This window comes from Perna viridis, chromosome 7 (assembly GCF_037379345.1).
Source record: "Perna viridis isolate PV_CMFRI_1.1 ecotype Kerala chromosome 7, ASM3737934v1, whole genome shotgun sequence".
Classification (NCBI taxonomy): domain Eukaryota; kingdom Metazoa; phylum Mollusca; class Bivalvia; order Mytilida; family Mytilidae; genus Perna; species Perna viridis.
Genome location: NC_142451.1, coordinates 19,116,867 through 19,139,979, shown reverse-complemented (window position 1 = coordinate 19,139,979; position 23,113 = coordinate 19,116,867). Strand labels below are relative to the sequence as shown.

Sequence of the window (23,113 nt, the reverse complement as noted above, 5' to 3'; positions counted from 1 at the left end):
AATTTGGTTCAAATAAGCAAAAGGTAGTCCGGAACCAAAACTTTTGGAACCCCTACAGAATCTCTGGACCCATTTTTGTATTAAATATTGGCAAAAACATAACGAAGCGACAAGAGTAGTATGAGTAGAATACGTAAACATACCAAAGCGTGGCCTAAACATTAACACATGAAACAGAGACGATCTACATACCCAACGTAGAGTATCTTATAAAAAGATTATACATATAAACTAAAGATAAGGGAAACAAGACAGCACGATAAATCTAAAGCACTAGCAACATGAACTCTCACAAAAAACGGAAGTGACATTAAGTGACTGTGTGATTGTGAAGAAGTACGTAACTTAGTTTTTGAACGTGTTGATACTGGATACATGTACATTGTACATACAAAAGGGTATTTATAGTCGTTTGTACTGTCAGTGTTTATTTCATATTTAAGTTTGGCAGTGTACGTCTTGAAAAACGAAGCATTTAATTGTTTTAATTGATAAAATAGTAAACCTTCCATAAAACGGAATAATAACACTATCAAACTGTACAACAAACAATAAAACACGTTTATGTATTCGGGAAGCATACATGATATAAAGTGGACCAACTAATGTAGGTGTAAAAGAATGACGTATACAAGACATAGTCAATGATAATACACAATATATAAATGGACAATTATTTCAAGAAAATCTGCTAAAAGAAAATAGTCGCCTTTTTAACGATTTCTTATGGCTCCGTTTTTTGTGCGATTTCTCGTTTTCTTTTGCTTTTGGATCAAGACAAGTGCATGGTTGTGTACACGAAATTGGAATAACATCCCCGCCATACACTGTTGATTCACAACAGTCTCCTCCGTCCCAAGAACAGTCTTCAGTGTTGTATTCTCCTTGACATAGGCCATCGCCGATATCATCCTAAAAAAGTTATGTTGCACTCTACAGATGGTCACTGTAGATTATTTTATGACAAGTTATGTATATGGAAATATAGCTATACTAAGACACTAAAACAAGCGAATTCAACATTCTTTTAAATAAAATGAATACATTCTTTCTAATCCTTACATTATGGAGATCCTGAAAATGATCGATATTATTGTTTTCATACAATCTTATCTACTGTAACTAAATGAGAAAAAAGTATTCAGTTTTCATGAGAAATTTTGGTTGCCTTCTGCAAATTAACTGTCAAAAGACGGGTTTTCTACAAATTCAGATATTTTATAACTACCACGAAAAGAAAACAGCCATGGTATTGTTGTTAAAAACCCCAAAAAATATTTGTACCGTTTTATGGTATTTTTCCATCATTTGAATTCCTATAGGTCATGCAAAATTGGTATATTTGAGAAACAGCCAAATGTTAGGATAGTAGTATACGGTTGGATCAATTCTGAAAATTTGGTCACATTTTGCGGAAATAAAGCTGTTTTGAGGCAGTCCATACAGACATTTCAATCGTTTTTTTTTTCATAAATATAGTACATATATTTTTTATCCTTGGCGTCTGGTAGATCAAGTAATTTATAAGCAAATTAGTGATTAATGCCATAAAATTCAATTGGCAGGGTAACATACTGAAAAAATATTACTGAGTTTTAGAGCAAATCATGGCTTTTCCTAAAGTGACAGCCAAATTCACAAATTTTAGATTCAATTTTTCGCAGTTTTAGTTCCTAAGTTCGTGCGAAATAAGGCATTTTGAAAATCAGCCAGCTGTGCTGAGGAGAGAACCTAATACAGCAAAGGACTTAAACGTTCCGGATACTTGTCTTCATTTAAATTACACCTTTTTAAAATTACATATATTACATCTGTTTATGTATAAATGCTAAACTACATTTAAACAATGTAATCACCAAAATTCAACCTTTAATTTTAGCTTTTACAAAAATAGACGGGGTTAATTTAGTATGCGAAACAGTGCACCTTTTTGTAACTGTATAGTGCACCCTAGAGCTGAATAGAGATCTAAGGAGGACCAGAATTCCCGATATTTTAAAGCCGGCATTTTACACCTACCAATTTCCACAAGTATTGCATCTATTTATGTAGGAATGCTCTACTACCCACAAACAATATTTCCACAAAGTGTCACCTTATTTTTTCATGTTTTTCGAAATTAGACGAAGTCAACTCTGTGTACGAATTAGTGCACCTCAATCGCATCTTAATATTACAACCGTAGCATTTAGTGTTTAAAATATATTACTATTGATAGATTGATTTCCTTATAATCCCCCCAAAAAAATACCATAACAGTATGTCAAAACAAAAATAATGACTCTTTTTTCTAAAATCGAAAATGCTTTCAAAAAACTTTCAATTAAATTAGCTAAGATATTGAATTGAAAAAATCAATAATTCAACCAAACAATGATCATAAAATAGAGTTAAAATTACTGTGGTCATGTTCTTAAAAGACAAAAATGCTTATTAAGGAAGAAAGGAATTTCTCTCACCTCATTGCATTCGACTTTGCATAATATTTTTCTTGGATTTGGAGACCACTTCTTTAAAGCAGTGCAAGTTATTTCGGAAATTCTTGTCGGTTTCTCGTGTCTCGTATGTACGACATCTGAATAGTACGTGTCAAATACAGCTTTGGCATTTGGGAGGAAACAACTAACCTTGCACTCATCGCCTAAAATATAGTATAAAACACGTCGTAATACATCATTTGTAGGTGTGACAGTTTGAACGTATTGTATCATATACATGAATTTAAATTAATTTCATTCATGCTGATATTTGTAGAGTCGAACGTCTGTGCTGCTTTGATTGCATAGCAAAGTTTGAGTTAAAAGCTTTTTAAGTTGTGGAAACCAAAAAGAAATGTTTTGTTTTATCTTTTGATATATTTGCATAGTTAACATCATTACATACTAACCTACTTTATTTCCATAGCAACCAAAGTTTACGTCATTAGTATCCATAACTTTTGGACAAGTTGCATTCAATGACTCTGTACACAGATGAAAATTGTTGTCCCATTGACCATTATACTTGCAAGTTATTACTTGCTTTTCCTGGTATAAAGTTGGAAAATAATCAGTAATATACTTAATCAACAAGATCTGGAACAGCGTCTGAGGTTCAAAATTCATTCAAGATGTGTCAGAGATGCAGAGTAATAGTTATAGTGAAAAGTTAAATTCGTATCCTGGTTATACCTGGTCAATTTTCTCTCAACGGTAATGCCTACCACGTATAACTACAACATTTAATCTAGAGGAAAATATTTAGAAACATTGTAAAATTCTGAACTCCAGAGAATGAAAAGTATTTCAGAGATGATACGTGTACTAATGCTTAATACAAACCAATGTTTCTGGACATTGAATTGAACATTTACTGCCAACATTGATTCCATCTGTACACGAGTAGAGATCTTTAAATACGATATTTGGCTCTGGACACGTAATAGGTACACATTGCTCTCCTTTCCAAGAGCCATCTTCTCCACACTCCAGCTTGAATATTTTTCTTAAAAATATGAATATCATAATACGTTCAGAAATTAAAAAAAAAATATCATATTTTATTTTGAAAGCGTATATTCTATAAATCAAATGTGAAATAAGAGATGAAATGAAAATGCGTCCATACAACAGTTATTTCATTTGTGGCATTAGTCCGGATGCTTTTTGTATTTTATGTATCAATTTATCAAATTATTTTCAGACATTATGTAAATTACATAAACTGTTACACTGTAATCTCAGGTAAGTACTTCCTGACAACCCTAAAAACCTATTTCTTTTTTGCAGTTTACAGTTTTACTTTCGTTTCTCTTTTGTGTTTAACTTTACAGACTTTGTCAATAGACATTCAAATTATATGCATCGATCTAACTATAGTTTTCTTAGCGACATTTTTTAATTACTGAGTGTAATGGTTTTTACTTCCAAGGATTAAGTCCACAATACGTCACTTACCGAAGTTTTTGTTTCACTTCTACCATAAATTCCTTCTTACATCTAAACTTGCAAATTTTGCCTAGCGTGTGATGTCCCCTTTTACACGATTTAGAAATGAGCTCAGCATTCTTAATATCTGATGGGGAGTCACAGTGAATCTGACAAAATGAATTTGGCAGAGACCATGTACCGCTAGACTCGCATTGAATTGATGTAATATTGCCTGCAGAAGAAAAAAGATAAACATATCTTGTGTGATTTTATAGTTTAATGGTTTTGTCCCCTTTGAAATTAATATCGGGTAGGCATTGCCTAAATAAGCGAGAATGTACCGTCTGTGTGATACTTGTAAAAATAATAAAGGACATTACAAAAAAGGGATGTTGACCCGGATGCAAATATTTTGAAATCTGCCCTGTTAATTAATGGGGGAGGGGGGTTCGTTAAATAAATAACTTGAAAAAAAAAGTTCCAAAATTCAAACCCCATACCCCCTTTCCCACTCGCTCTCAAAATGGAGCCCCGTGCATGTCCGGGTGTTAAAAGAATAGGCCTGCAGCAGCGCTAAGCTTGTCGTAAAAGGCGACTAAATAGTGCCCAGAATCCTAGCCGGGGACTAGGGCGCTTTGCCCACAGAGCAACTGGGATGTGTGCCCCAGGTGGTGGAATGGGGTACCCCTGACGTGTTACATGCTGGGGTTGTCAGGCTATAATACGGAAAACTTGACCGCAAACCATAGTGGTGCACCGTGTTGGGAAAGATGCCACGTTCCTCGCACGTTAAAGAACCCTACTGTGGTATTCTCCCGGAGTAGGAACCTTAGGGCTCCGCCGCAGGAGGCTAAATTGCCCGACCCTACCCACCTCTCCCTATTTCCAGTGGCAATCAAAATGTGTCGACCCCATTGTCCTTGTGTCCCATCCCTTTTTCATTTCATCATCATTTCATGTTCATTTTATCATCAATTTCATGTTCATCGTCTGAATATAGCCGAGATATTGCTGCTCGGACGTTAAACCCCAACAAACAAACAAAACAAACTCAAAATGGTCGATAACATTATAGCACTTCTCAAAACATTACATATTTTATCACTTAAGGGCAGCTCTAGCAACATCCATTTCATATCATGTGACGCAAACAACAATTATACCATAGTTGCAAATTCCAAACAAGATACTAATTGCCTTTCCTATCTTACAAAGGCGGGTTAGGTTCTGGAATACAGCCACAGTGACACATCGAAGATACACGTACGTATATCCACTTGTTTCCCGAACTTTTTAAAAACATATTCACTTCTTTTAATTAGTAAAAAAATATAAAAAGACTCGAAAACTATCAGAAAAGGTGAATTTCTTTTTACTGAAACGTAATCTTAACGTATTTATTTTTATTTGTTTGATTTAAGGAAGCGATGAATTTTCTCCGTAAGGACAGTCACTTTTTGTTACTTCCGGGATATGACTTTATATTGGGGAACCTTAAGGGAAATTTAGACATGACATGTAATAACCGTAGAGCTCACACCGCTTCGTTGTGCTCGCTATAATTTTATGATATTTCACGTCGTTCAGCTATCATCGGTCACGTAATCTGCATGATCTTCTCTACCACCTTCCGTATCAAGTTTCAGTTAAAGAATTGTTATATGTATGCGTTTACCTTACACTCTCGGATACTGAATACTTGAGAAATGCTCATTTCAATCTTTGTTGAAGACATCGGTTTGCATCTTTTTGTCTTATAATTAAAAAAATGAGATTTGGTTTAAAAGAATGCTCTTTTCTATTTTCACTCCAGAATTGTTTCCGCTTATCCAAAGTGCCTCGTACCTTGTAATCGTGATGGTGATTCACAATTGAAAGAACATTTGTTTGAATAGTCGAACCCATCAGGACAAGTCACACTGGCATATGGTATAAATGGTTCTCCACAAAAAATAGAAACACATTTCAAATGACCTTTAGTATCCCATACTCCATTTGTACATATAATCTCATCTGTAATACCATCCAGTCGATATCTAAAAAAATATTAGTACACGTCTCAAATATGTATACCAATAAAAATTATAGATATTGATATGTTTTCATTTCATGGAAAAGCAATTTTAAAAGATGTCTATGGGCATGGGAAATAGATTTTGAAATGTTTTCAATAAGGATGATTCAAATCAGACATCATAGAAAAAGTGAAGAGTTACAAAGAGAACTTGAAATTCAGGGATTTCTTTAAAGTTATTGATATTTTGAAGTAAACAACATAATATATCACTAGGTTACCCTATGTCACAGGTTATGACACAAACATCTCCGTCTTGTTCACCGCTACATTTTGGTGTACCATGCTGAAAATTCAGCGTACCACACTTGGTTCTTTCACATGAAGTGCATCTCTCAGCAGTGATGTCATACATGTCTTTGATACCACAAGAGGCTAGAGTAACTGGGTCAAGAAACTTCGATGATCTAAGTCTGGCACCTGCTATACTTATTCTATGGGATGAAAATCTAATTCGGATACCTTTAAGTTGTTTTTGAAAGAGATTAAAATGGCTTCATGTGATCATGTTCTGTTATTTCTTGAAGTAAGAATCAATTCGAAAAAAAAACAATAAACGCTCTCTTAATACTAAACTTTAATCTATTATATGCCTTGGTCAAGATAAACCCTTCGCAGAAAAGAGTCACAAGTTGTATCATCATTCTTTTTAATAATCGCAGCTTGCATTTTCATTGGAATGTGATTTACTCTTTCATTGCTAATTTATGGAATCAACTTTTGATGATATACCTAAATTAAACATTTTAGGGTTTACCTATTGTCTTGAAAAACGGTTGTGAGAGATCATGTATAATTGGTATATGAAGAGGATTGCGCTGACAAGAGATATAATGAAGTTCCGGGGATAAAGATTTCGTAGAATTATCGGTGGTCAAAAGTTCTATTCTTATGGTGTGGCTCTCGTGTATTGCATCTAATCCGTCAGATCCTAAATGCAGGATTATTTCTGTAGCAACTTTTGGCTTCGAAAAGTACATCTACAACAGTAAATTCAGTATGTTTGAATTATTAAACAAGATCTACAGAACTATTCCAGAAATTGCTTAAGTCTGTTCGAAGATTCCACCAGAGAAGAAAAATAAAATTATTGAAACTATACGTATGCTTTGGATATTTGAATTTTATTTTCCGTTTTGAAAAACTTAATTTTGTGTCATTTTTTTATTGATGATTTTTTTCTTAAATTAAATCAATTTAACACTGTAATGAATTAGTTGATTAAATGAAAGATTATATCGTTCCGTTTTTGAGTATATATATATATATATAAAGTACCTCAATCCAGAAACTGTCCTCTTTTCCTCTGTTGTTGCACGGATACCACACATTTGACTGTACAGTGTAACTCACACATTTCTGTAAAACAATTATTCATTTCAACTACTTTAATCTCTGTTCCATTTAGCTTAGTGAAAGTTTTCAGTATTACTTTTTATATTAATTATATTATGCATTCAAACATTTTTGTCATTGTGCTGAACATCTTTGTATCCCTCGTTAGAGCTCATAAAAGCTCGCAGGTATATTTTACTTGCTTGCTTGTCCATTAATACAATTACACAGTAGTTGTTTTTTAAGTATTGTTTTCGGGGGTATTTCTCATTCTCATTCACAAAATACACTGAATTATAAAAAACTTGAATTATTACACTAAAACTGTAAAATAAAGCCACTGGTAACCCAAATTAATTCAAAATCACGATGACGATTGTACAGATAGTTATATCAGTTTTGTGTATGACAAATTCGAGTATCAAATATGAGATAGGTGTAGCCTGAAAGAAAGAAGTTGAGTCTATTGATAGTTTTAAGAGCAACTATGCCTTTTATATTTTACATCACCTAAGGTCTATTTTTTTATAATTCAACTTAAATTTTTTTAACATTTTAACGAAACTTAACATTTTGTTTTCGATAGATACGAACTAGTAAAGAGCCTTATACAGTATTACCCGGTGTATTCCCTGTTAACTTCCTCTCAGACTGAAATCGGGTTCTCAGACTTTCTAAGATCGAAGATTAAATTAGTTATTCACTACAGTTATGAGGACTATTTCCTCTATTACCTGATTTGAATCGGGAATTCCTGTTAATAATGTTTCTGGGCACCTATTGTCCTGGAAGTCGGGATTAGCGTTTCCCGATATCACCCATTGGTCTTCAAACCCGTCTGGTGTATAATGTCCACAATCAGCAACACTGTAAGGGCGTTCATAGTCCTCACATATACCATCGCCATCATGTATGTAACAATTACTAGGGTTACCTTTGTAAAATCAATAATGCATTAAGTAATTATTACTTGGTACAATATCTTGGTACATTTGTGTGTGTTCTTTATATTATTGTTATATTATAACGGAATGGATGTGGTGAAAATGTCAGACCCATCGGAATGACAAAAGTCAGCTTGTTTTGTTAATTTATATTAAATCCCCATATACTGAAAAATGCAGATTGATTCACACTTTAAATTATGTGGTATGTGCAGTCTTTGTTTTTAACCATGTCGTTTATCTTGAAAGAAAACTAGACCAAAAAATTACAGGACACACACCCACACTTGCATTATCAAAATAAAGATAATTATATATTTGTAGAATATTTCATTCGACCAGTTTTATATTTCCATGTAATTTTTTTGATTAATGTTTTGTGTCAATTTAACATTACATAATCTGACAATTGGCAAAGAGTAATCAAGGGAACCAAGGTTATAGCGGTAATCAAAAGAATGTAATCCAGGGACAAAGACCAGACATGGAAAACAGACATACACAACAAAGAACATAAAGCAACTAAAATCATACAAAGAAATACAAAGAAACAAAAGAAAATGAGCAACTCGGACTCCACGAAAAACTGGGAGCATGGACCAGGTGCACCGGTAGGGTAAACGTCCACTGCTTTTCTAGAAACACCCGCCGAGTTGCTCATAAAAAGTCAAGTCCTGGGTAGACGAAAGAAGAAAGGAAAACTATGACACGTTGAATAAGTCAGTTTTCATGGCGCAGATGGATACACCGTAACAATCAACGAGTTCATGATGACGGCCATAAAACTTTTGTGGTGATGACTTCAATCTTGTAGCAATATAACCCTGCTCCAGAAGTCTATTTGTTAGCGCGATACAAAATGTCTGCGTAGTATCGGCAAAGAAAACCAATTGCTTTTTTTTATTAATTCATATTTCACCTTTGCATTTGAAGAATTCTTCATGTTGGCATTCTAAATTGCAACCATCTCCATCAGCAACATTACCATCATCGCATTCTTCGTCGCTGTAAAATATGATTGATTCGATACGAATGTAAAAAAATCAATCTTACTTGAAAAAAAAACTAATTTTCATGTATATAAAATAAATACTTCCCCGATTTTATCGATTTTCAATTTTTCAAAACAAAAACTTGTGCTATAAAATTTGCTTATTTCAATTTTGCTTTACCTATCAACATTTCCATCGCCACAGAAAGACTGCCCATGTGTGTAATTAACAGATGGGGACTCTACACTTTGTTGTACTCCTCTGAGAGTGGTTACAGTATACGTGTATGTTGTATTCAGTTGAACATCCCTGAAAGTTCAAAATTAGCGTGTTAAGCTAAATTATTACAAATATCTTTTCATATACTGTGACAGAGTCGGTGTTGATTTCATTATTATATTAAAACCCTTGATTTGGATATAATAAGAAACGTAAATATTACTGCTGACTTGCTGAACAGAACCATACATTCATACCATATTAGTTAATTAATTATTTGCTATCCCAAACGTGGTAACAGCAAAATAAATGCTTTCTTCAAAAGATTCTCCCTTACCAAGAGTCGGTGGGGGTACTGTTTACACGGAAGACTACGGCCTATCAAAGAGCTTGCATGAGATATTAAAAAGAAAATCTTTGTATCATGAATCCACGATATTTGTCCCAAAGAAATCAGTTTCAAAGACAAATACCACGTAATTGTATCCCAATGAAAATAAATGAGTATACAGCACCTATTTTTTTATTATAACTTTGACAGAGTGAGAGGTAACAAGTATCAGAACAGGAAAGGGTTATAACCGATCAATAAAAAGAGATATAAAAAGGTAGAATTATGAATTCGTAAATGTCACAGAAATATTTGATATATAGCAACTGCGTTCTTATAATTGATGCAAAAAAGGACTTAAATATGAAATGATTTTACAAAAAAATACTTTGACATAGGTAAATTGAATACAATATAATCTGTTTATACAGATCCCTGATGAATCCAAAAACAAGTCTAAGCTAGACTCTTTTTCAAGTCTTTATATCAGTTGAAATGTACTTTGAGTCTGGGTAAAATGAACAACGAACCAATTTTTAAGTCCAAAATGGCTTAGATTCAGACAGGCTAATGTACTCGACAATTTTAAAGTAAAGGAATTCTTTATTTGAGGCAGTTTAATTGGTATAAAAATTTCATGAATGTATTACCCCACTATCTGGGTAATTTCATTGAAATAATAAACCACATCATTATAGATAATAATTGAAATAATATCAATAGGGCACTTTTTAATCATATTCTATAGATAAACCAAACACAACTGCTAATAAAATATCAGAATCACACTCACGTATCTTCGAACTCTGTTTCACTTGTTGGTAATGGTTTGTTCTTGAAACCTGGATGTCTGGTAACCAAATACGTCTGTTGCTGGCAGGGTTTACATTCATCTACCAAATAGGAAGACGCTAGTTCAACAGTATCTATGCCAACATATGGACTTGATACATATACTCTTATCTGAAACGAATAACAGCGCATTATTACCCATTTTTCATATAACTTGTAATTCAGCCTATTTCAAACCCAAAAAAAACCAAATCAGTCACATGAAGCAGTTTTTAACATTCTACCTGCTGTAATATTTTGCGAATTGTCTATTCTTTCTAGTAATTGATATGCAGTAAAAAAGAAAAGAAAAACAGTGAAAATGTGCCTTTCATTTAACGTTCGCTAATGTAGTTTTCCAAAAATAAAGTTTTTATTTGTCTGAATGATTTTGAGAAGTGACTTTAATTTCAAGAGTTAAAAAGAAGTATAAAAACTGTTTTCTACAATTGTTTTGCTGTGATTGTTTCGCTATGTTTCATGTAAACTCTTCCCTACTTACGTGTGTATGTTTACCGATTTCAATATTGACTTTTTGTTATTAGAACAAATTCTGAGTTATGACATCATTTATGACACCTTCCCCTTAAAAAAAGATAACATGTGTCCTTGTGGAATAATCAAACTCATAATCAAACACGTGACATTGCATCCAATATTACTGTAATTATAATTACCGCTATAACTGGTCTCTTCACATCGAGTTCAATCGACAAAAAGGAGTCGCAAGATACCGGAAACGTCCCAAGTGGTATAACTTTGTTGTTATCTGTTTTGATTTCTATGAATTTGATTGGATTGTTTACGCCTGTTGATATGACGTCATCTATCGTTCCAGTGTATGTAACCCATAGCGTCAGTCTAAAACATGATATAATTGTCAATATGTCGGTTAACTTCCAAGACATTTTTTAGATTTCATGCATTTTATTACAAATTTTAAAACTCCCATAAAAGCCTTTGTTTTACAAGAAAAATTTTTTTTTTAATCCCATATAAACCTTGTTACATAGTATTTATTAATTTACAAACATGTGTGTGAAGATGAATGCAAAGTAATGGTGAAAGTGTAAAAATATGCAGTTTCAATTATATTCAAGATGCTAATGTATGAATTGTATTCGGGTAATTAAACTATTTTGGAAATATCACCGCTATTTGATATTTTATCTATAGGGGAAAAGGGCAAAATATAATCTCAGTTAATTTACTTTAAGGAGGTAGACCTGGAATAAGGGATATTACTCTTGAAATCAGTGATATGTTTGTATCATATTCAATTTCATCAAAGCCTGTCAAGCTTCTATTTGAAACAGAATGAAATCAGTCCATGTTTCTTTGATGCTTACATGGGATTGATGTAAATTGCTGAATACAAACGTTCCAATGATTTTTAAGAGTTGTGTCCCTTACCCTAGGTCTACATCCCTAAATATGCAACAATAAATTATCAACCACAGAAAAGTAAGACAAACCTATCCGGAATAAATTTGTATTTGAACATAAGATTGATGAAACAGTCCATTGTGTCACATGTAAAACTATCAGGCATCATCCAAGCTCTGTCACTGGCAATGCATGGTTTTGCATCTGGTGGTCCTAAAATAGAGATATATATCAGTTTATAATTACAAATCAACAAGTGGACAGTTCATTTTCAATCTATGTACCTGTACTATATGGAACAATTTGATAAACTTATTACGTGAGTAAACACAGAAAATCTAACTGCAAAACTAATAAATTACTAACGTTTGAAAGAATCTGGTCTTTTTTCACACAAAAATCTTAAGTGTTAATAAATTCATAAGTTATGACGTCATTAAAGAACATGGCACTGTGACGTCTTTTTTTAATCAAATATGTTTAATTTAATTTCCTTTATGCATTATGTCATGTAAACAACAATTAGCACCATCATGTTTGAAAACAAAATACCCGTTGCTTGTAGTGGTTGCCATATATATACAGGATTATATTTGTGAGAGGCAGTAGCACTACTGGCGAACTGTGAAGCGCTGCCATCTGGTTTACAAATATCACATATCGTAGCAGGATCTCCGTGTATAGCTCCAACGGGAGGTAACCACTTTAATATCACGCTCTGAATATTTGAATGTACCAACTGAAAGTACAATTTAAGATATCTTCAGCTATTACATAAATATATATCAGTTCTTGATATAATTTTCAATCAGATAGAATGTCACCCTGTCAAAATATAGAGGAATATTTCGAATTGCATTAATGTCATATATGGGATACTCCTTTCGTCCATTGAGAATTAATCTATTTAGATCTGTTAAACTTCATTAAAACATGTTTCTGTAGAATTTCAAGCTGAAGACCAGGATATCATCCAGCTTTATAGAATTACAATATACTATCTTTATATCGGACAGTAAGGATAGCCATATCGAAATTTTTTCCCTTCGTAAAGTAGACGTCAACCTACTAAATAGATAGGTAATCCCTCACTAAAAAAAGATATATCAAAAGTTTTTTCTGTCTTTGTTTTAAATTTTCTTTATTTCTTTGTTTTGTTGACATATTTAGATAAAGGGAACGAAAAATTACCATACAACAAATGTCATTATCAATTAATTATGAAATTTGACAGTAGCCGTAGATTTGTTATCAATTTTCATGTTTTAAAGCTTCTTTTGTCAATTAAATGCATATGTTACCACAGGAGGCAAAGGAACTGGAGCTGGAAGCTTGCCTATTTTCCAAGGCTGATATACAAGGTCCAGGTAACAGTGCATCCGGGCAACTTGTTCATCGGTAAAGTGGTCAATGCATGAATCATCTGAATAAAGTAAAATAGTATTTAGACACTTTTGTGTTAATTGTGGGATAGTTGATGAGCATGCCTGGAGAATACTCAATGTACACTTTCGCAAGGAAAAATATTTTGTTCTACCCAAGACCTAGCTCGTGGTATATATCATGCAGGCTCATCGACTTAGTACGAAAGGGCCTATTGTTATATCTAATAACATTTACTATGCATACGAACACTGTAGAATGTAAAAAAATCTAACAGCAAAAACCAAGGATGAAGACGATTATCAACTAACTTTCATTTTTCATTTTTTTTTCATAATTAAATCAGATATTTATTTTACCTGCTAATTATGGTTAGAATTTTGGCTTACCTTTTCAAAAGTAAATATCCCGTAATGTGTATTAAACATTATATTTAAAAAAAAATATGTACCAGCATAACTCATGTAATTCTTATATGGCGTGTTTTTGAAAGTCTGTATCCCACACGTGTGTTTTGTGCCGTCTGGATCTTTGCACTCAGTATTTCCTGGAGTTGGTTCTGTGTCAGAACAAAGATCACCCAGTTCTGGTGACGCATGTGTCTCCAAACAAGGGTCATCACAATCCATTTCTGATATTCCATGGTGCACATGCCATAAACCCAGCACATGACCGATTTCATGAATAAGCCCTTTAAGTTTTCGCTTAGATCCAAATGACTCTGGGGGTACAACTATGCCACCTGGAATATTTTTTGTAACATAAAAGAAACAAATACGTAATTGGGTTGTATTCGCATCTGATTTTTCGTTTATTAATTAATAATTATTAACTTCTGTTATTAGGTATCAGTCTTGTATTACATATTCCTTGAAAACTGACCAATAAAACATTTTTCATCTCATAAATGACCATTTCTAATGGTACTACCACTCAAATTCTAATGCGGCTTATCAAAAATTGGTGGTAATGACATATAAAAATGAATTTTCTTTAATAGTGTGTGAAGTAACTAGAAACTCTAATGTTTTCTGTGCATGTTATTTACTGTTCTTGCAAAATATCTATCTGTGTCTGTGAGATATTTCATCTTTTGTAATTACCGAGTACATTTATACATGCCCAGGATGCCGAATTTCACTGAAAATCAGCATTTTGGGGGACTAAGATGTATTTTTCATTAAAATAATGATAATTTATAAGATTTTGACTATATTTTTCCTTTGTGTAAACAAGAACTTCAACTTTGTGCCATTGGCTGCTTCAGTAAGCAGATTATAAATTATCAAGAAGCTCCGTTGTGTTAAGGCTAAAAAAGGGGGTCCGAACTTGAAAAAATGAGATTTTGAAACAATTTGGTATTCATAGAATAGTTAAGGCATTTGTTTTATCAATACAGACCACCTTTAATGTTTCAAAAGGTAACTAAATTATTTTTTATCAAAACATGTCTTTTTTGCAAAATTTGAGATATTTGACTTAATACTGTTAAAGGGTACCTGTATGAAAATTGGAACAAAAATTTACAGAAAAGCAGGAGGAGAGAGCTATTTTGTCTTTAACTTGGAAATTGAATACAATTATCGAAAAGCAATAACATTTAAAGATATCTAAAAGTTTTTATTAGTAATAGGTATCAGTCTTGTATTACATATTCCTGAGCGGGTGTACGTCTAAACATGGCAGCTAAAAAATATAGTGCGCTTCCTTTTTGCCTTTGTCTGTTTTTGTTTTTTGGCAAATGACTATCATTTTTCATCACAACTACAGGGTAAATATCAATCTATGACACAAAAAAATGTTTTTGAGAAAAAAACAATATTTTCATGAAAAATAATGCTTCAGAAGAGGGATCTATATTATGAACTCAAAATAAAAGTGAAAGTAGAAAAGTATATTTTTAGTTTGACCTGTCTTGGTGTACCAAAGTTCGTGCCTTTTTTTCTACAATGGACCTAAAATTATTTTTGACATTTCCTTATCTGAAAAACATGGTCAAGAGTTAGATTGAAACTCCTTGTCTATTTTTTAAAAAATCATGAAAATTTAAGGTATACTATAGAAGGGGGGAAAGAATACAAGACTAAGACCATTACGTTATCAAACACAATTCATATTAATTACGAAAATATATATATAAACATCTCAGAATGTGACGACCCTATTCGCTACACTGCTCCATCGGATCTAATTGATACAGGGAAGATATATAAATGTATAGAAAGGTCTGAAAAATTCCCAACGATGTTAGAACTGTCAAATTTGCGATGCAAATTTTTGGTCGTTCCCTCCGCGAGACTCGAACTCGTTCCGCTGTGACATCTATATATATATATATTATATATAGCAAAAAGAAATACAAAGTCAAGAAACAAAGAGAAAGCTTACTAATCTGACATATTTACTATTTTATTTACTTTTTATAGTGGTTGTACGATGGTACAATAGTTGCGTTTTACCATATCTGTTCCTTTTTCGTCGTAAATAACGAGCAGCATTATGTAGAAATACCTTCTGGGCTGATTATGCGAATTTTTGGTTTTTCAAGGCAGATAAAAAACAGAGATAATGTGCTGCGAAAGAGTAATTAATGGAACCAAGATTCGAGTGGAAATCGAAAGAAAATATTCCAAGGACAAAGACAAGGCAGGTAAAACAGACAAATACAAGAAAAAACATGAAATAACCAAAAGAAATGTTAATAAACAACCTAGACTCTATTAAAAACTGGAAGAATGGACCAGCTGCACTGGTATGGTAAGCGTCCTCTGCTTTTTGCAGAAACACCCGCCGAGTTGCACAAAAATGTCACATCTGGGGTAGACGAAAAATGAAAGGAAAACTATGAGAAACTTATAAAATGCAACATAAATAGCAAAATATTGTGTTTCATATCATTAAATGATGCAAAATAATGTAGATATTTATAATAATAGGCTTTTCAATGAATTATGTGATTCCTAGAAATTTGGCCTTAGTGCAATATTCCTTACCATTTATATTGTAGACATTTTTATCCCAAGGATAAGTAGATAGTCCAGCTACTTTTTTGTTGATAGTGGAAGCCAGGTATATGTTTAATTGCATGGAACCGTTTTCACCAATCATACGCTTGAACTCATCTTTGCTCAAATATCCCCTTTAAAAGAACGTATAGCATTCGCTAGGTGACAACATGAAAAATGCAATTAAATTTTATATTTGAAATTTTATTGTTGATAAAAGTAATACATGGGAAAGTTTATTTTCTCGAATGGTCGGAGTGTCTTTTCTGTTGAATTTTATCTTCTTCAATTAATTTCTCTAAAGGTCAAAGTATATTTATTATGATTGTTTGAAAATGAAAAATATAGTCGCGTAGAAAAAAAATTAATTAATTTCTAATCACCTGTACGGCGACAGTGGATCGAAACACTGTTTAGAGCCTGGATGACAACAATCTCCTTCATCCCAGTCCCATACAAACTTATTACAGCCAGAATCACATGTTCCGTCTCCTATTGATCGAATATTACACTCTTGGACAGCTGGAAGCAGATGATCACAATCACCTCCGTCATATCCGGTCTGTTGGTGAAAGCAATCGTCATCACATACATTATCGCCGATTGACGCTGGGTCGCATGAATAAAGAACGATGGCATGCCTCAAAAATGTGTTTCTAACGTTTTGTGTACTCTGTCTGAACGTAATATTATATGGAGTGAAAGCTGTTTCTAGTGCCATTTGTTGCTTTTGAAGTTGTTTCCTGGTAATCTGCGGCATTGTACCGTCATCATTCATCAGAATAAACACTTTATATCTAATTTCTTTCAAGCTACGCAAATTGTCATTTTCTTTATATGAACGCATCAGCATTGGGTCATCACAGACTGTTTGCCCACATGGAGGGGATTCAATGTGAATAGAATGAGATCTTGATATTTTCACATTATTATGAATACGAGGAGGAATTTTAAAAATAGACCGCCATTTCTTCACGTTTTCAAAATTGTCGAAAATAAATAAGTCATTTGATTCTAAGTCATTAAAGAGCAAATCAGAGTGATTCCTAGCAATGTTCCAATATCGTAAATTATACAGTGAGCCTCGATAAAATTTCTTAGACAATTCATCTCCTCCAAGGTAGATTGTTTTACAGTCTTTTGAAACGTTTGGGAATACTGCACCATGTTGATGCTTATTGACACCAATCAAAGCGCCATCTCTGTACAGCATGAATTTGTGCGTATCATAAGTAACATCCAAAGTTGTCCAGTCTCCAGGATGGTATTTAATATCGGAAAATAATGTTGAAGCATGCTTGCTCCGCTCTGTTTTCAATGTTGCAAAGTACTTAAGTTCTGACTTTACATCTTCAATATCACTTTTAATGCCAATTTTCAACCAGTTATGTGTGTTCTTACCATTACATACGTCTACAAGTTCTGAAATGCATGTGTACATAGGTGTTAAAAGATGATAGCATTATATTTTAACCTGAAGAAGTCCTACTACTAGAACAACAGCTGTTTTTTAATTCTGACATGCTCTTTAAAATACATTTAGACAGCGGATGTAATAAGAAACGAGTTGATGGCATAGTAATTCACGGAGACTCCCATGTTATCATTGTTGTCCATTTATGTGGCCTTTTCAACACTGATAGCGAGGGGTAAAATATTGACATAAATGGTTAATCAATGATAAAAAGTAATACAAGCTATAAATTATTCGCATTTAGCATGGCTAGATTTTCCATGATTATGAAAAGACACAGCCTACGTGTGCACGAACTGGCGACCATTGAAGGAAAGTCTGCTGTGATGTTTGTGTAATACTTGAAACTATGACATCAATCTATTGTCTGAAAATCTTTGAAGTACGTCATATAAGAAAGGTAGAATTTCTTATTAAGGAAACGAAGTCTTGCCATTAATCACTTAGCATTTTCCTTAGAAATTTAAGCCAGTTTTACAAAAGACACGAAGGTTGACCGTTCCTTTGCAATAGGTACGAAAAAAAATTAACTACATTCAAAACCAAAACAAAAAATATAATCCATTCAGATGTTTAATACGGAGTATAAAGTCATATTGTCTATTTAACCAATTGCATTGGCCAGTTGTTTTTTCTCTCTTACTCTGCTACTTTAGCACTAATTAATACATACAATCTAAGTGAATATTGATACCATTCATTTTCGAATACATTCTTTGTATGAAACAATAAGAGAATGATAAGTAAAGCTACTATTTGTCAGTCAAAAGTTAGTCTTTGGCCGTTCCAGTCTAGCTTTTAAGTAAAATTGTAAACTACTAATATATCTTAGAGTACAATTAAGAATTATAATTCAAAGTATAGGAAAATTAATTGTTTATCGTTTACAGCATTTTTTGTTTTGTTTTTTCGGGAAGTTTTACTACTTATTTTTTATTGGGGTTTTTCTTTCAAGGTATAGTTCATGTACATTATCAGATGCATTAGTCCTATATCAATATTTCTATGTAATATTTGTGTTTTGTTGTGTTTCACTTTATTTCTGTTTTTAATAGGAACATAAATTTGATTTTGGTGCGTTTTTTTTTTCTTTAAAAGAAGATATTATCTTATAGTAAGAAGCATTACTTCTGGTAATTACAGGTTCAAGAAACGTATTTTATAGATAATTATTTTGTATTTTATGCATTTTTGAAATTAGTATTAACCTCACGCAAGATTTATCGAATACTAACTTCATCTAACGGTAATGCTTTTAGTATCCAAATCTTTTTCTTTCAAAGTCATAAGTAATAGTGCAGTCTCCAGTTTAATGTAATGCTATATTGTTTAAAACCTTGCTTAAACTACGCAGTCTTCTTCTACCATTCTAGACTTCTTACAAGGCTTTTGGAACAGAGTTTTGTTGCTACAATATTAAATTCATCACTACAAAAAATTTATGGTCGTCATCATGAACTCGTGGGTAGTTATGGTATAACTATCTGCACCAAATGAAGCAAATCTTTTCACCGGTAGCATTGTTTCCCTTTCCACTTTTTTTCTACCCCAAACGTGATTTTTGTTAGCAACTTGGCGGATGTTTCTTAAAAAAGCAGAGGACGCTTAAAATACCGATGCACGTAGCCAAGCTCCCAATGTTAAGGGGAATCCGAATTGCTTATTTAATTTCTTCCCATGTGCATGGTATTTTATTTATTACATATTCTTTGTTATATCTGTCTAGTCTTATCATTGGATTATGTTCTTTTGTTTAACGTTCGAATCATGGTTCCCTTGATTTCCCTTTTGTTTAAATAGACAACACAGAATAAATGTATGAATTTATCAAAAAGTTTATTAGATAGAACTTTGCATTTTGCGAAGTTGACCTCTACGGAAATGAGAAGGACTTTATACTCGGAAGTGTATATATGTAGCACTCATGCCATCATAAGTATTTATATATGAGATTAGAGTACCAGATGATACATTATATCAGTGAAAAGCTAAGATGAGCCTAAAATTTGTAGAATTGTTATTATTTTGCTGAGCAAAATTCACATGTTACAGTTATAAACTGATATTTTACAATCTTTTTTCATGCAAAGACGAAAACATTTTACTATTAATAGAAGTGGTACAAAACTCCATCGTATTTTGTTTTGGTTTTAGTTTTTCCCTCATATACAGCAAATTTCCATTGTGATTGTAATACAAAGGAAACGTATGAGTTTATGATATTTTGTTGCTAAAAGATAAAATGAATGAAGATTAACATTTTCGAATAGATGTTGTAAACCTTTTCCTTAAATTTTCTTTCTGTTGTAATGGTTAAATTTGATCCCACAACAGAGAGGATAAAAATGTTATATTTATACATCAAAATTCAAGGACGAATTTATTCTTACATGTATTATTATTATTATTTAAAAAAAAAGACATTAAAAGTATTTTTTTCTAAAAATTACTCTTCTTAAACTCTTAATCGAGAACCCAAAAAGGGAATAATGATAATTTAAAATAAGGGGGGTTCAAAGGTGGTTTTCACCAAACAGAAATATCACTACACGATTCTTTACCCTACACGTGAACTTGTATTAAATAATTGAGTTACTTCAAGATAATCTGAATAACTAAATTTTTGTTCAATATTAATTTATGTACTTATGACCTACACCAAAAAATACTATTTAAATCTAGAAGTTGTATTAGTCTGTAAATCAAGATATACTACCTACCTAGAATTGTGACTGGGTCGTATTGCCCTCCCTCGGGTTTTATCGTCAAACTCAAAGTAAAGCTCCCGCTAGGAATCTTAGAATAGAAAGATTTTAACCGAAGTATTTCTGAACCCGAAAAATATACTGCATGCTGATTTCCATTGACTCTTGGAATTTTATTTACTAATCTAGTATCCCGTGGATGTCGAACTAAGTGAAGTAGTTTGTCGCCATTTCTCTTTTGATTTGTACACGTTTCACGTGATTGTTTTTTTAAAGATTGGTTTTCTTTAATAATATTCTCCTTATGGCGCACGTGCTTAATGACATTATTCCTTTTAGAAAACGATTCATTGATAACCTCCAAATAAACTACACTACACAAAAAAATTATTATAACAAAATATTGTAAATGAATATGACACAGTTTATCCATTCGCTTCTTAACACCGTGTGAACCAAGACTACATCACTCCTATCTACTTCAGACGAAAGTGTTCCTTTCCAGTAAATTTGCTTTGTCTTACAGGTTTTCAATACTGAAGAAAATATCTATAAAAATATCTACATGAACTTATATTACCTTAGATAGATTTAAATCAAAGTTAAGCGCGTAGTACTCTCAGGAGTACAAAGGTTTAATATAATAATGAATTAAATTACGGCTTTCGTAAACAGTTATTAAGGTCATATAAGAATCAGATTATTGAATGTTTGTAAAATTCAATAGGATCATTATACCATTGTAATTGTGAATTTCTAAAATCGAAACAATGACTTCGGCATTGTGTTTTACACTATAATTTAATTAGTTAGCATACAAGTATGGCAACTTCGGTCCTTGAAGAGGAGAGTGTGTGTGTGTGTTTTTTTTTTTATAGCGTATATTTTTTGCTTATGGGTACCTGTAAAACTTTATAAATATATTCATGAGAGCATAACTAATATTTCGAACCAAATATTTCATTCATTGACTTATGATTTAATAATAAAAAAAAAGACATAACTTATGCGTTATGAATTTCTGTGATTATGATTGATGTGTTTCATTATGTTTGAGTCACACTCTTAAATTAATTTTTAAAGAACGCATGATTTTTATTTAGGCTATTGCCTATTGCCCTATTGATCTTATTTATTGCATTTTTCATACTCTAACCAAACATCTACGTCGTTGAACATTTGTTATGCAAGATTGAAATGCCTATTTCAGTTTGCTTAACTTCAAAACTATATATTTATATACGGTGAAACCCAAATAAACAGAATCCCTTTTAGAATTAAACTTTAAAAAAACAGATTAGAGGTTTTATAATATCCAAAATTCATTGGAATTGATGTAAAGAGACTCGAAAAAACGTCTGGTTAAACAGGTTTTCGAAGATTATTCTGGGTTTGGTTTAGACAGCTTTCACTTTACGTACTTCTGTCTTTGCTCTTATTCGTAAGATTATGCTTGTTATTTTCTTTATTCTTACTTTTTGTAATTTGATATTATTTCTATCAGAATTTTCAAAACAACTTTAAAACTATCATCGAAAATTGTGTAAATCCATATTGTTATGATAAAAACAATATTATATTACAAATGATGACATGCATAACACATTGTGCACACTTTCAAACTGAATGTTGAATGAAATGCGAAGTGTGTCCGCATTAGCCAATTAATGGTTTCTTTGGCATGTGTTTACATATTTTCTTGTGAATTTACGTTTGGACTTTGATCCATATAACAATGTAAAGTATTTTGTGACAACGGAAACGACGTTTAATAGACATACTTGTGAACATGTCAATGTAAATGAACCCGAACATTGACACTTTTTCAGGACAAGGTCACCAATTATTTGTTTAACTACATGGATTGGAACAATATTGAAATCTACATAAAATTGAGGTAACAAAAAAAAATATCATTTTAAAATCAACAAAAATAATCTTACTGAAACTGGTTTACCATAACACTATAGAATGTGGCCAACAAAAGTGATCATTCACAGTATCATAATGTAACAATATCTGTGTTTTTTAAATGTTTGTTTTAATAATATGGATATTATTGTACTGAGGCTTACTTCGAAAGATGTTTACATAACATAATATATCATGAACATAATAAATAAAATACATAAAGATTACAATTCAATACATTTAGTCATGTTAGTTCAAAGAGAGTTCTAAACATATCAGTTAAACTCTGAATATTGCTGCTTTCGCTTAAAATGTCAAAGTTAATGCAATAAACTATTAATATGGAAGACGCCTTATAATCAATGAATTGAAATGAATTGCAAAATATATTACTTAATGCTGGATAAGAGTATTCAAGGGAACCAAGGTTCTAGCGGTAACAAAAAAAAATGTAATCCAGGGACAAAGACCAGGCATGGAAACAGACATACACAACAAAGAACATAAAGTAAAATAATACATACAAAGTAACAAAAGCAAATGAGCAACTCGGACTCCACTATAAACTGGGAGCATGGACCAGGTGCACCGGTAGAGCAAGCGTCCTCTGCTGCT

The 23,113-nt window shown here is 32.4% G+C and overlaps 1 protein-coding gene across 1 annotated transcript; it reads right to left on the bottom strand.

The window, feature by feature from the left end:
- Window positions 1–472: 472 nt before the first annotated feature.
- Window positions 473–21,197, bottom strand: LOC148611680 (pappalysin-1-like). Its single transcript, XM_088592462.1, has 21 exons — window positions 20,603–21,197; window positions 16,792–17,830; window positions 16,397–16,542; window positions 13,855–14,145; window positions 13,322–13,443; window positions 12,573–12,759; window positions 12,110–12,233; window positions 11,312–11,495; window positions 10,597–10,766; window positions 9,434–9,562; window positions 9,181–9,266; window positions 8,052–8,251; window positions 7,261–7,341; window positions 6,740–6,962; window positions 6,204–6,444; window positions 5,754–5,944; window positions 3,936–4,140; window positions 3,321–3,483; window positions 2,888–3,026; window positions 2,460–2,641; window positions 473–912 (listed from the first exon to the last, which is right to left on the bottom strand). The coding sequence occupies exons 1-21, from the start codon at window positions 21,018–21,020 to the stop codon at window positions 679–681; spliced, it is 4,755 nt and encodes a 1,584-aa protein (XP_088448588.1). The 5' UTR covers window positions 21,021–21,197; the 3' UTR covers window positions 473–678.
- Window positions 21,198–23,113: the final 1,916 nt, after the last annotated feature.

What these genes read in the sequence shown, in the direction of transcription:
- LOC148611680 (XM_088592462.1), bottom strand. Translation starts at nt 21,020, where the DNA reads ATGGATAAACTGTGTCATATTCATTTACAATATTTTGTTATAATAATT. An exon ending in GAATTACATGAGTTATGCTG is followed by an intron (nt 13,444 to 13,854) that starts GTACATATTTTT and finishes TACTTTATTCAG; the next exon opens with ATGATTCATGCATTGACCAC. An exon ending in GCAACCACTACAAGCAACGG is followed by an intron (nt 12,234 to 12,572) that starts GTATTTTGTTTT and finishes TCTCTATTTTAG; the next exon opens with GACCACCAGATGCAAAACCA.